Source organism: Neopelma chrysocephalum, unplaced genomic scaffold, assembly GCF_003984885.1.
Source record: "Neopelma chrysocephalum unplaced genomic scaffold, ASM398488v2 Primary Assembly neopelma1_97390, whole genome shotgun sequence".
Taxonomy (NCBI): domain Eukaryota; kingdom Metazoa; phylum Chordata; class Aves; order Passeriformes; family Pipridae; genus Neopelma; species Neopelma chrysocephalum.
In genome coordinates, this window is record NW_020926031.1 from 4,544,627 (window position 1) to 4,559,105 (window position 14,479).

General features: G+C 34.4%; 1 protein-coding gene across 1 annotated transcript in view; it reads right to left on the bottom strand.

The window, feature by feature from the left end:
- Window positions 1–242: 242 nt before the first annotated feature.
- Window positions 243–14,479, bottom strand: part of HECTD2 (HECT domain E3 ubiquitin protein ligase 2) — a 37,725-nt gene continuing 23,488 nt past the window's right edge. The window contains exons 13-21 of the mRNA XM_027672231.1: window positions 12,813–12,945; window positions 9,819–9,907; window positions 8,869–9,027; window positions 8,354–8,428; window positions 7,371–7,458; window positions 7,018–7,124; window positions 5,729–5,844; window positions 4,957–5,100; window positions 243–2,792 (exon numbers count right to left, since the gene is read on the bottom strand). Of these exons, the coding sequence (XP_027528032.1) occupies window positions 2,672–2,792; window positions 4,957–5,100; window positions 5,729–5,844; window positions 7,018–7,124; window positions 7,371–7,458; window positions 8,354–8,428; window positions 8,869–9,027; window positions 9,819–9,907; window positions 12,813–12,945 (1,032 nt within the window). The 3' untranslated portion in view covers window positions 243–2,671. The remainder of the gene's footprint in view (window positions 2,793–4,956; window positions 5,101–5,728; window positions 5,845–7,017; window positions 7,125–7,370; window positions 7,459–8,353; window positions 8,429–8,868; window positions 9,028–9,818; window positions 9,908–12,812; window positions 12,946–14,479) is intronic.

The window sequence follows — 14,479 nt, forward strand, 5'->3', positions numbered from 1 at the left end:
CTATTTTACAGCATTATTACATCTGCTATGCACCTGTAATTTTGACTATAATTATGACATATAATTCTTGGTGCGTGTTTGGTAGTTGAAACTTAGTTTCTTTTCAGTGAGTCATGCAATGTTTTAGCCAAACTGTTACTGTAAGGAAAATTTTTTAAAAGAAAAATAAACCAAAAGCGGAAAAGTTAATAATCTTAAACCCATTATGATCAGTGTTGGAAATCTGAAATTAAACAAGTGAGGCCAAAAATTGAAATATTTGATTTAATGACTGCACAGTTTTAATACATAAAAATAGATACTTAGTAATGAGCAAGTTTATACAAACCAGACCTCTTTTGTATGGTACAAAACAATGATGTAAATAAAAAAAGATTTGCTAGACTATAGGGCAAGACAAAAGAACAATAAAACATCATTGAAGAAAAGTTTCAAAATTATCTGAGTCTTATTTCATAAATACAGTGCAATGCTTTCATTTAACAAATACAAAATTTACTATTTAATCTATCAACATCAGGAAATATATAAAATGTCTTTGAATGACAATCTTATTTAAAAACTGATGCAAATACAATAGCGTTTTTAGAATTCTGAGGTAATATTACACATTAAATCAAAAAAAGTTCCAATAAATAAAACTAAACTGAAGGCAAAGTGCAATTCAGTGAAAATGAGAAGATAAAGCTTTTATTTTAACAATAATAGATAAATAGTTACTAAAAGTGGGCTTCAGCCATAAAAAAATATTTTGGCTAATTTGCCATGTTTTCAGATAAACTGTATAGCTATTTATTCATAAGCCAACCTTCCATGAATCCAATTCTACAGTGAGAGGAAGGGGGGCAGTGTTCTTTTCCAGATATGTTTACAACCATATTCACCTATTAGAAATTTAACATTGCTTGAAGCTGTCTAGTTCATTCAGTGCAATGGTGAAAGTTTCATTTATTTCCTAGCATCTGAAATCCTGTAAGTTAAATTTTATTTTAAAATCTCCATTTGGGAAAAACAATGTAAAATGCAGAATTTTTCAGTGCTGCTTTTAACACTCTCTGTGCTAACCCAGTTTAGTTCTATGCTAAAGTCAACAGAAATTTTACTACTGGTTTCAAGGACAGCACAAAGAATACATTGCCAAATATTCTAAAATATCCTAATATTTATCTCTGCTTTAATAAAACAGTAAAATCACCAATAACTTATAAAGGATATAGAATAAAATCAAATTTACACTTTGCTATTGAAGAATATCCACAACAGCTTTGAAACTATGAATTAGACAGAATAATTTGTTCATAATTTGTTAATCTGTTGATTATATGTAAATAATATATATAGAGAAAAGAAGACTAATATAATATCTGAGCACAGACACTACAAGATATTTAATCATCCATGCCCCAGCAGAAGTCAATGGGGAAAGCTGACAAATTAGATGCCAAAGTGTCTCGAATGATCTGGGCCTCATTCAGCTGAAAGAAAAATCTATAGAACACACAGTAGTTATTCATATTTAAAAATACTATACTGCATGCTAATAAATTCTTTCCATTTAATGAATAAAACCCAGACTTACAATTACATCAGTATTTTAGAACCATTTATTTTCCAGCTCCTAATTTGATAACTCAGAGCAGACATACCAATTATTGGTTTAATGTAGTTTGTGCAGTGAAAAACACAAAACATTGTCTTTAAATGCTGGTCTTCAAGTTAATGAAAGCTTCAACATTCTTCTGAAATGTTATTGTATTCACTTTTGTCACAGCTTACTTAAGACTTTCAACGGAGTTGCTAAAAAAATGTTAGCATGATACACTATATCAATTTGCCATGAATTGTGGATTTAATCCTCTTCCTAAAAGCATTTCACCATATGTGGAATTTATTTTAAATATCTAGTTTTGTTTACTATAATGCTACAGTAGATTTGGTTATTTTGCTGTAAAGAATGAACATAGAAGTTCCTTAATATCTGTAGCTTGAACTTGAATCCCCTCAAGCTGAAAAAATACCTTTTAACACTCTTGTACAATCAAGTGTAAAAACTGAATATAGAACCTTTAAAACCTCTTATTCATAAAAAATAATTTTTAGCAGTAAATGGCACTATCAAAACCCTATTTCTTCACAGGCAGTTATTTACATACTTCTTAGACAGCTGGTTTCATTAAGAAGGAAAACCAGAATAATAAAACTACATACATTTTATAAAGACTAAAATTCCTATTTGCCTTTGTGAAAAAATGGCTACATGCTGATGTTGTATTTTTCTCTATTATTAATGTTAATTGAAAACATTCTACCACTGGGATTAACTAATAAAGAAATATTCCGTATATTATCTCCCAGAGGGAAACCTTGATGTAAAGGAATTATGATTAATGATAAAGTGCTATCAAGAAAAAACTAACACTTAGAAATTGCCCAAGCTAGGTTTTGTTTATCAAAGAGACAAGCTTTTTGTACAAAGTAAGCTACCTTCTGTGACAAAGCAAGCATTAAATGTATTGCCATTCAGGAGAAAACATACACTTCATATTTAATTAAAAAAAATAATCTAAGTGAGATAAAGCTGGTATCAAGAGACATAACAATGAAAAGCTTAAAGGCACAATCAGAAGAGAGTGAATGCTACATAAAAATGCTGTTCTTTGATTATTAAATGTTATTCTAGACCAAACCCCTCTGCATTTGAAATTCCAATGATCAGCTTTTGCTTCAGTTCCTTCTTGTTCTTGTAAGGAGGGAGGCAAAGCTGATTGAAGCAGGTATGTGCCACAGGTAACCTAAAATAATTTTAAAAATACCCAACAAAACACACTTAATAATAATGCAATAGAAGCAGAACACTGCCAACTGCCTACACATTTTCAGTTAAACATTACTTAAATAAGAAACCCAATAAAAGAAACATTTATCCTAATGTTGTTGGTTCAAGTTCTGCTGAATGCAAATAACACCACTATCGGTCAAAAGCACCTCGGGTGAACCTGTTTGCCTGCAACTCCCTGTCTTTGTTTTTTTAAGTTGGAAACATCTCCTTCCAGATTTTGGAAACTCCAGGTACCACATAACATCTCTAAACATGAAATGTGGGTATAGTCAGAATGCACAATGTGAAGGACGGTGGGTCCTGCAGTAGTCATAGATAAACCTGGATGAACCACAGTTATGTGAGGATACAGAACTCAAGGTCAGCCAGGTAGAATACATCTTTACAGACATCCCTCAGCCAACTGAAATGCTGGACACTTTCAGTTGCAAGTTTCTTCTGAGAGAGAGTTTGAATACATGTATTGCAGATACTAAGAAATGCCTGACTAAAACACTGGTAACTCTGCTTCTCACTAGAACAGATTAGTTTGATGAGCCACAGCTAAAAAGAAGGGATCTTCTTGCCCTTTAAATTTTCAAGTGACAAGCAGGACAGGACTGAGGGTATGGCCTGGTCCTACAACTGATTACTTGAGGGGAGAGAGGAGAAAGACAATGAGCTGAAGCTCCACTTGATACTTGGAAAACACACTGAAAAATTTCTAAAACTTGGACACTTACAAGTTAAATTTTATTATGTGGCTCAAAAGCTCTCTAGTTCTCTTTTTATTTAATCCCTCAGTTTTTTGAAGGGCATATGATCATTGGTAAACCTCTTAGAAAGGGGTGGAAACTTAAGCTACTTTCCCCTCTCTGCCCTTTAAAAGATCAGCAAAGATCTGTTAATCAGACTGGAGTTACATGCTTCAGAATTTGGAAAGTTGAGAAACTTTCACTAATTTGCCAGTTCTTATTGCTATTATATTCTTTGATCCTATTGTGTGAGCGACATATCTCCATTCATCCCTGTGCAGGCAGTCTGACAGCAACAATTCTCTTGCAAAACAGACCTACATCAGTTTAAAGTGCACACTATTTCAAAATCCATTTTCTCATTTCTAAGAAAAAGAACAATTTACAGAAGGAACATAAACAGAGATTCAATGTTGACTGATTTTTCTTCATTTTTCCTCAGATGCTCATGCTCCTTTAACATCATTGGAACCAGCATTAGAAATATCTCGGTAACAAGATAAATTGAATTTAAAAACAAAGCCAAAGTTCATTTTGTTTTTGCATTTAGTTCAGCTCTCCATGGAAAATCCCAAAAAGATTTTACTTTGAAACTGTAATTCTATTTAAGTATTTTGATTACCCTAAATGTCTGAGAAATCTAGATTAAGTCAGTAATTACTGCTTATCAGTGACTTTCAGAGAAGTAAGTTTTTCTATACAGCTTTCCAAATTACTAAAACTGACTTTTTCAGTCTTGAGAAGGAAAAGACTAGCTAGAAAGTATGTGGAATGTCTCAAGTCAATTCAATACAAAATAAAACACTACCAGAAACATAAGAACTTGGCATGAACAATTTAATCCTCCCAGTAAAATTGCAAGACTGCTTTGTTCTGATATCTTCTGAGCAATTTCTGTAGCCTAGAGGCCCGAAAGGAATGCTACATCTTTGCAGCCATATGTGTTAAAATTCTTATTTAGACTATCAAGAGAAAATGCAAGCATTTTCTGCAGGTGCAGGGGCTGCTATAAATAATGCCATAAAATTCAAAGAATTCAGTAAAAATCATGGTGATTCAAGTATATTTTCATTAATTCAGCTTTCATATAAGAATGATTAAATTAATAATTTATTTGAATTGAATACATGTATGGGATCTCTATAAATAAAGAATTACTGGCCTCAAATATAAACATTGACTGAGAAACAATTTTATGTTAGATAGTAACCTGCAAAATTTATGCAATCAATAAATGGGTATTTTGAAGACAAACTAAAGGATTCCATGAAGTTTCTTCTTGTATATTTGTTTGCTCTTCTTTAAAAAGACATTCAATCGCAATAAGGCCTCTTGGGAAACACTGTAATGAAAAAAATTTAAAAATCCAAAAATACAATTTACCAATTAGTGGATGTTTCACTCTTTGAAATCTTGAAATTCAAATCAGCCATTCCTCCCACAGGTACTCTATCACTTCCTGTAGCAAAATGTAGCAGCTTCTTTTGAAGGTCAAGAGAAAATCCAAGTACTACATCCCAGAAGTATCTATGCTCAGGGCAGAGAGAGAAGAAAATGTTGCAAGATGAAATATCATGACAAAACAGTATGAAGATAATAATACAACCGCAAGTACTACATGATGAACGTCACTTACTGAGAATTTAATTAATGTAATATAGAGGACATCAGTAGTATCCCAATATACAAGGTTAAATTCCTAGGGAATTGATAAGTACACTGTTTTATTAATTTCGGAATTATGTCTTGTCAAATGACACCCCAACCCACCTTCCAAAGATAAATGCTTTCTACTCACTAATATATATGTCCTTAGTATCAAAGAGAATTGGAAAAAAATGACTATTTTTAGAAGACAGGATAATAAAAATAAAGACTCAGATTTCTTATGGAGGATTTGAAGCTATTCTTTTTAAACTATTTCCACTTCCATCTAGTCAGAACCTTTTAAGGATATTCAGCAACACACACCATTAAGGATCCAACTCTTCCTACCTAGGATAATTTAATACGCATCTTTGTCTTATTTGGAAATAGGTTTTTATTCGATCACTCTCAGATTATCCTTGAAGAGATTTTGGTGAAATATTGGTGAAAGGTTAAAATTTTATGATGTTTTCAAACTCAGTATTTAAAATAAAAAACACAAGCCTACCGTATAGTAAGATCAGTTTTTTGGTAGCCCTCGTATTGGGTACTTCGCTGTAAAGCAGACATGTCCAGTTCAGGGCTGCCACAAACAAGAATTTCAACTTCTTCTGGACGAAGCAGCTGCCAGAAATCAAGGATAAAATATATTTTTTTAGATGAGAAATTATGCTACTATATTAAGATAAAATTTTTATTTTGTCATTATAGAAAAACTAACAGAATATCATTCAGTATAAGTCTCTAACTTGGATGTATATTGATTATAGAAAAATTAGTCCCTCAGCACTTTGAATAATCTCTTACTACTGTAGGTAGTAAAAAGCAAATTACCAGATAAGACAATATTCTAACATATTTCTTTTGTACCTCATCTCTTTTTCATTCTTACATTTATTAGATTGACTTGCCTCCCATCTGATTAGATTACAAATGGGTCAGCAAGAAAATTAAGTTTGTATGGATGAAATTCTGAGGGAGGGTCTTGATGTCAATTTTGGTTACAATTTCAATTTAATTTACACTGACCAGTCCCAGTGTAGGTAGCTGACAGAATTTGGCTCTGAATTGTACCCACTGCTGCGCAAAGCAAGTACTTATGACAATAAACCACTAAACTTGCACCTGCAGAATCTACTTATTCATTTACTACAACACTGCAATATTGCATGGCAGTATGTCATGGCATTGCAATGGATTCTCCCTCTCCTTCCAGAACCTTCCCTGCAGTCAGTCGCATCTCGCCTTGCTGGAAGCGTGTCATAGTTCACTAATTTCACAGGCACTGAGAAAATCTCATGCAAATTGCAACTGCCTCTTCTTTCTCAGTGCACAAGAGATGATGTAAATGACAAAGTCATTCCAACAGCCAAACAGGACTGAAGAGAGAAGAATGTTTAATCTCAACCTCACTGAGTGTTCTTCCTGGAAAAAGTAATAGATGTTTTCAGAGGAGTCACTCAGGAGCACATTGACATAGTTGCTCTGCAGTTCATAACTGTAGGGAATACAGAGAAACCTCATAAACATTCACAAGTGAGCCCGTGAAGCGTCTGTGAATGCATACTGATACACCTAACCTGAGGAGCTTTATTTATCTGTTTTCAATGGAACACTACAGAGAACAGTTGATTACCTGCTTAATTTTTTCTACTTATGTTGGCTTAATCAAGTCTATTGATTAATCAATGTTCTTTACAAATCTTAAAATCATCCACCACAATTTCTTTAATTTAGATAAGTCATTGTCAAATACTTAAAACAGAATTGAAGAGTTATGTTTCACTTTATTCTTACCAGTAATGCATATGAAGCACAAACACTATGAAATCCATAATAAAAAGCTGCAAATTGTTTGTAGATTGATTTGTTGAGAAGAAAATCAACATAGAGCTGCACATATTCTAAAAAAGAAAAATATTTTATTTTCTTACATTATAATAATTTTAATCAATTATTTGTTCTGTTCTCCTGAACTGTAGTGAATTATGAAAAATGAATGCATTTCATTTTAGATACCATTAAATTGGTAGGCATACTAGAAAGGACTACAGTAATTTCATTTTCACACTGTTAACGAAAACCTAGGCTTATAGGAACGAAAAAACTTTAATCTCCCAAATATGTGTAATTAATATATATTGAGGTACCTTTCCTATTCTGATTTGTGACTGGAATTTTATCTCCATTTGGCTTTAAGTTGTAAGATTTTATAACACCAAATTCTTCCTGAAAAACCTAGAGAAAAAGAGGAGTCAAAGTCAGTAATGGAAAATACATTCATATTCTCACAAATTACAGATCTGGTATTTATTATGCCATGTATTTCCCGTCTCTCTCTTTCCTATATGCTGTAATTCTGAGGGTTATTGGGTTTTTAGAAGTTAAAAATTACAATTTTCAACAAATTGCTCAAGAAATCAGTATTTGAAGTAAAAAAATAGAGCCTCTTACGCAGTGGCATGTCAAACTGACCTGCAGGCTCTGGAGGTACAGAGCTTTTCATACAAAAGAACAATCTAGGAATAGCAAATACAATTAAGAAGGTATTTGTTCTTCTGTAGCTTACCTAGGAACTAAAAAGTACCAACTTGAAATTTTATTAAGTGGTATGTGTTCTAAAGCAATGAATAAATGAAAAAGACTTTGTTGACTGAAGTAGCAGTTAAGACATAAAGGTCAGGCAAAACTCTCATAACTTGAACGAGCTATTGCTGAAGTAAGATTTCCTGGACAGAGTGTATTAAGGAAGCAAGGAAGCTCTGACTGGCTTCTGGGTTAGACAGAAAAGGGATTGTCTTGCAGCCAGATGAATTCTGCAAGCCAGGGCACTGATTGCAAGGTGACGGTGTCAGAGAAAGAGCTGGAAACGCCCCAGCAGCTTGGCTATGTGACCCTGGCAGTCAGCACTTGGATGTGCCTACACCGTCGGGGAACAACAGCTTGAAGCCCCATCACAGAGTCAGCCTCTGTATGCCCAGAGGCCCCAGGACAGTACTGGTCTAGAAACCTGTGCAGTTATATTACAAACAATCAGCAGTCACATCACAGAAGGTCACTCCATTGCCATTTTAACATTGGTAAAAATTACTGAACAAGTCTGAATATCATTTACAGTTGTGTATTTAATGACCTGAAAGGTTGAGTAAAAATCCTCTTCGACATTGCCTTCATAGGATAGAAGTTCATTTAGTCCGTGGGCCAATTCCTACAATATGAGTAAAAACTCTTTAGTGAATCTACAAAACTAAGTGATGCACTCAGCAAGGATGTGCCAGAAGCATGACTTTACACAGAAAGTATGTTAGAAAAAGCTGTATATTTAAAATGCATGCACAGAGAAAAACTCACTGCTTAATTAATACGTGTATTTTTATTTCAGTATAAACTGTTACAATTTTCTTTTTACTATGGAAAATGTGTATCAGAAAATCATAACAGATTTTGGTATTCTAACTTCTAGTAATAGAAAAATACTGCTATGCTAGAAAACATGGAGATTTTCTGTTTTCAGTAGAAGAAAAGGAGACTGTCAGCTTGTACTGAAAAAAAAAGCTGTTCTCAAACAGTTTATAACTCAAGCATTAAATATAAACAAATCAGGTTTTAAATCAGTAATTTAGCTTCTTAAAAACCCATAATACTTACAGGCATAATCTGAAACAGGTCATCTAATGTGACATCACAGATGCCTACAAGTGTGTTATGATCACAGGGAACAATGGGAGGACTCAATAATTTCTTGTAACAGCAAGGTGGGAAACGAATATCCAAGGCTATGCTATTATATACAGCAAGTCCCATAAGCTATATATGTCAAATGTTAAGGGCAAACTTAACATAGCCTTATTATAGTTAGTATTTTAGTAACTTAGAAAAAATATTTCAAGATTTTATTCAGCATACTCTAATGCATGCTCCACAAACAGAAGGAATGGAAATTATTTAATTTTTTCTGGATTGACAGTTTTAAATGCAGTTTTGCATTTCAATTAAGTAGCAGTTAAAATGGTCATATGATGCACATTGACAGAACACTTCACAATCTTCTTCATAATATCCTATACAAGTATTTCCACAATAAATTGTTCCAAAGTATTGCTATTAAAAAAAAAAGAGAACTGTATACATATATATTTTCAATCCACAATAAGTTCTACTGAGAGCTCAATATATCAATGTTTCTTTTAAATAAATCTAAACACATAAAGACAAACCTCCACTGGCAAAGTGCGAATAGCCACATACTGATCAACAGGGACTTAAATGAAGCATTAATGTATACAGGTGCATTTACTGAATGAAACTCAGAGGTTTAAGTACATGAAAAATTACAACTTATACACAAAAAAGGTCGCATGTTTAATCTTGATTCTAGCATTTTCTGCCTGTAAAATGTACCATGTACCCACACACCACCATTTTCTTCCTATTTTTAGTTCACTTGCTTGAATGACATTCAAAAAAATTCATTAAAAATAGAGCACAGTTGCATATACAACCTCTGAAGGAGCTTTAGCCAGTGCCTTATTTCGCCCCCGTGCCAGCTCATGGGATGGCTCGTGGTTCGGCACCGTCTAGCGGACATGAAAGGATACAGCTCCAACCAGTCGGAATTCAGAGTAGTTATCGCATTTAAAGCTGCTGAACCAATGGCAGTGTGAGTCCTTGTGGTAGGTGAACATGCCTGTAGAACAGCAACATGACCTTTACAAAGCCTGAACTTCAACAAAGACTCTTACAAAGCCTCATCTTTGTCACACATGCACACTTAGAAGTGCTCCCTGGTGTGCCCATATCTCCATGCTTGTTCTCAGCCCCCTCATCCCACCCGTGGCAGGAGTCTGCAGGCAGGTGCTTGGGAAGGACCGCCAAGGGCAGTGCCAAGCCTGAAGCAGGCTCAAGCCCACCAGCCCTGTTGAGTGCCGGTGCAACATGTTCCTCAGGGCCTCTAGTTGTGGGTATTCTGCACTGTCTCTGTACAATCTGTTTCTTCACTGTACTTCAGCATCTGTACAGCCAGAAACATTAAACAGTCTAACCAAAAATTTTCTTACTGCAATGTAAAATCATTTATTTCTTTCTTTCTTCCTAGGTCAATAACAGATACAATCTTTAGAAATGCTGGCATGAATCCCATAATACAAATACCATAAGCTTTACCTTCTTAGAATAGAAATCCATAAAACGTTTATGTTATACACACACACTAGCAGCAAATGGGTTAGTTTCACATTTTCTGCCAAAAAATTTTAACAGAGAAGTTGAAAAAGTTACTCATGGGTCTAAATGACAAGCTAGATCCTACTGAAATCATGAGTATAGACAAATTTGACTGCTATTTCCATCAGATATGGAACATTCTGTTTTAAAGAGTGACAGAACATAAAAACCTACATAATGAAAGCAGATAACAGCTTCAAAATGCCTAGGAAGTATTGCTCAGAGAAGCAAGACATACTCTAGATAAGTGTGCACTAACAGTGAAATGAACTTCAGCAATGCTGAATTAAACTGGATGAAACATGATGACTGGTTTTAATTTGTTGGGATTAAATGGGCCAACAGTTTATGACTGTTTCCACAGCCTGTACAAACCAAAGCACTGAGTAGTTCTAAGGACATCTTGCATGCAACAGCTCACTGCAATCTGTGTTTGAAGATATAGTTGGTGAAAAATAATATTTAAATTAAAAAAAATCCAAGTCATTTTGATTAAAAAAAAGAATGAAAATCCAACTTATTTCAGGGACATCTAGTTCTTATGATAAATTATAGGCAAAATCTGCATTCATGTTTTTCCTCCCTACTCTCCTGAACAATTTATCTTTTGAATTTTAGCTCAAAAAGGTCCTCATCACAAAAGGTTCAGGCAGTTCTTTCACCAGAAGCAACAGAACAGTTGCACGTAAGGCAGAGTAAGGTTCACATACTAAAAGACAGCAGGGATGCAGGAACAAAATGGGTTTCAAATCCCATTTATTAATTGTCCACAGCAAGATGAACAAAGCATTGCAAAATGCATAGGAGGGCAGACAGCTGAGTTAATTATGAGTTTTTAAATTCCACGAGTTAAATCTGCAGGATTAGTTAACCTGGAAAGGGTAAGAACAGTGATGTTTTCCCTTCTAAGCTTCTGACATACATTATTTGCAACTTAAAAATTAAAGACAGCAGAGGATACCGTCCCTTTCGAAGGGACATTAATATTTCTGAACTCCTCCCATATTTGGCTGACAGTCATAACAATGAAAGAATTTACACTTTAAAGCAAGAAAGCCTGCCAGAGACGGTGAAAAAATAAACTACTCTGAATGTTTCCAAACGCATCAGTTACCAAGCTCTGCTGACAACATTTTTACTAACAGAACTGTCAAACTTACAGAACACTTTCTCCAGGATAAATTGTTTCCTATTAAGGCTGTTATCATCAATGTAATGTCTCCACACAGACTCCTTTTTACTACAAAAAGGGCTACAGGCAAATAATGATCTCAGCAGATTTGAGGACATATTTATGACTTAAAATTCTGCACCTTCAGAAGGAGTCCTATAAACAACAAAGGACCATGGATTTAAGGGATATGAACACTTCCAGGCAAAGGCAGACAAGCTCTCGCATTCTACCAATGACTATCAGGTGTTAAACTCAAGTCCCTGGAAATCAATGTTTCTAATTTAAAAGCCAGCCTGGAAACAATTTAACCCATTAAATCAGCAGTAATGTATCCATGCCCAGCTTAGGAAAGCTGATTCATTTAACAAATATTAGAGTGGGGAATAAAACCCACCCAGATCCGTCTCTGTAGACAATAAAACCCAAGTAGATTGGACTGCCTGTTTATGACTGCTCATTCATGTCTTACAATCTCCTATTTGGTCAAAAAATCTTCTTTTTGTTTTCCTTTGGCCATGCAAATTTCATTATGTGCTCACAGGTCCTGGTAGCAGCAGAGGGAGGCTATTTCATTCAGGCTCACACCTGCCTACACTGTCTCTGCACTGACTGGACCTTTCTTTCCTGAGATTATCCCAGACCACAAAAGAATACTGGTCACACAAATATCACAAACAGAATATATGATGGCAAAGATTCAAGTAAGACATAACCTCTGCCCATCCTAATCACAGAAAAAGTGTTAGAACTTGCAGATATTCTCAGTGCCACCATCAGCACAAACAGAAACCATTGATATGGGAGATCGAGGTCGGCATTTTGCTAGAATTGAGCACAGTAACAGCATCCAATGTAGCTACCTACAAAACCCAGGAAAACTCCCCAAACCAGCAATATGAAGACAACTGAGGGCAATGTAAAAGGAGAAAATGCAGCATGAGAGGAAAGACTCAAGGAAGGTAGATGATAGACTAATACATTTGGCCTTATCTCCATTTGAATATTCCCTACAGCATTGCACTGTCTTAGGCTGAGATAATTTCCTTCATAGCAGCTAGTGCAAAGCTATGTTTTGGATTGGTGCTGAAACCAGTGTTTATAATAAAAAAAACTTCTTAATTATTGCTGGAGCAGTGTTTACACAGAGTCCAAACAAAGTTTCACACTGTACTTAAGAACATTTACTAGGACTCACCATAATCTGGGTGAAAAATCTGGCGAATCAGCAGAAGAAACCATTCTTTTGTCAGGCCACCCATATCAAGACCAGCTTCTCCTACAAATGTGACTTTTAACTTCTTTTTCAGATCTGCCCTCTTCCTTGCTAGCTATTGCAAAACAGGTAGGGAAGAAGAAAAATGAGATTTAACATATTATCACTACCTCTAACCAGAGAGAACACACCTCTGTCTCTACTGCTCTTGCATTGCTTAAGCTATTAATTTGCAGAATTTTCTACTAATAGGTCAAAACTATATTAAAACGATTGAATTACAGAAGCAAGACAATTATGTCTACTTGATATCATCAACTACTTTGCACACAGTGTCACTCTCCAGGCTTGAAAAGAAGTTGGGTGGTGTACAAACAGACTTAATGAGACACTACATACTATGAATTCGGTCTGTTTGGAATATTTCGGAACTATAACATTTTTTACCTTTTACAGAAGACATTCTACCAGGAAGAAATGAGAAATTAAGAAAATAATTAGACATAATTTGGAAACATTTAGAAATAAGGAGGTAAGCTAAAACTTTCAATATTTGGACACCATTCAGTTCAGCATAAGACACCTGCCAGCAAGTATCAGCTGCTTTTTACAACTCTTTTCTAGACAATGGTAAAAGCTCTTTTCATTGCTTTGTCCTAAGAGACAGCATTTCATCCAGGTATGCAAAAGACCTGCAAAGAATTAGATTACAGCCTTTCATAATTAACAGTGATCTTTCAGATCAAGTCCCTATACAATTTTTCTTTAAATCATTAACTACTGGTCAGCTCCAGAGAAAGTTTTTAAATCAGTCAGGAAGATGCATGTGCCAAAATAATTTCCATGTTATTAGCTGCTCAAGTAAATTTCTGTTGCACATTTTATAACTATAGGTATGTTATTTGAAACAAGTTATTTATTAGAAGTGATCTTCCTTTGCAAATTATTTTTAAAAATCTGAAATACAAATAAGACATTTTCCCTCTCCACCTGCCATTCCCCATACTTTTCAGAATATGAATAATATAATACATTCTTATTCATCTCTGAAATGGGCAGAAGAAAACAATAAAAATAAATAGGAGAATATTTTGACTGTCAGAACTTTTGAAGTTGCTCTGGGTTATATTAGTGTGGTAAAAAACAATCTGCAATGCCTGAGAGAAAGCAGTATTACCACTCGTATTTCTTCTGTCTTAGGAGAGAAGGACAAAATACACAGGCTTTAATATAGGAAAATAAAGTTTAAACTTACATTTTCTGGCATAAGTAATCAGAATTTATTTGATCTTGTTTTCACTACCTGGACTTATTTTTCAATATGATCAGGCCATTCTCAATGCCAAGTAGGGAACTAGATCTCATTAAATAATGTTAATTATCAAGGTTCAGAGGATACTGAAGAACTGCCTACTTTAATGGACACATCTGTTTCATTTCTAAAAAAAAGTAAAAATTACATTCAAGAATGCGTGGAATTTGTTAAAAGAATTTAAGAAAAAAAATAATTCTTACAGGATAGAGAAGTCAGCAAAGGAAAAGAATAAAAATATTCCAAGAATTAGAACAGAACAAACTCATTAGGGATTAGTCACTTACTATTCATGCTCCTATCGTGGAATCAAGTCCTACATACCCTGCTTAATATG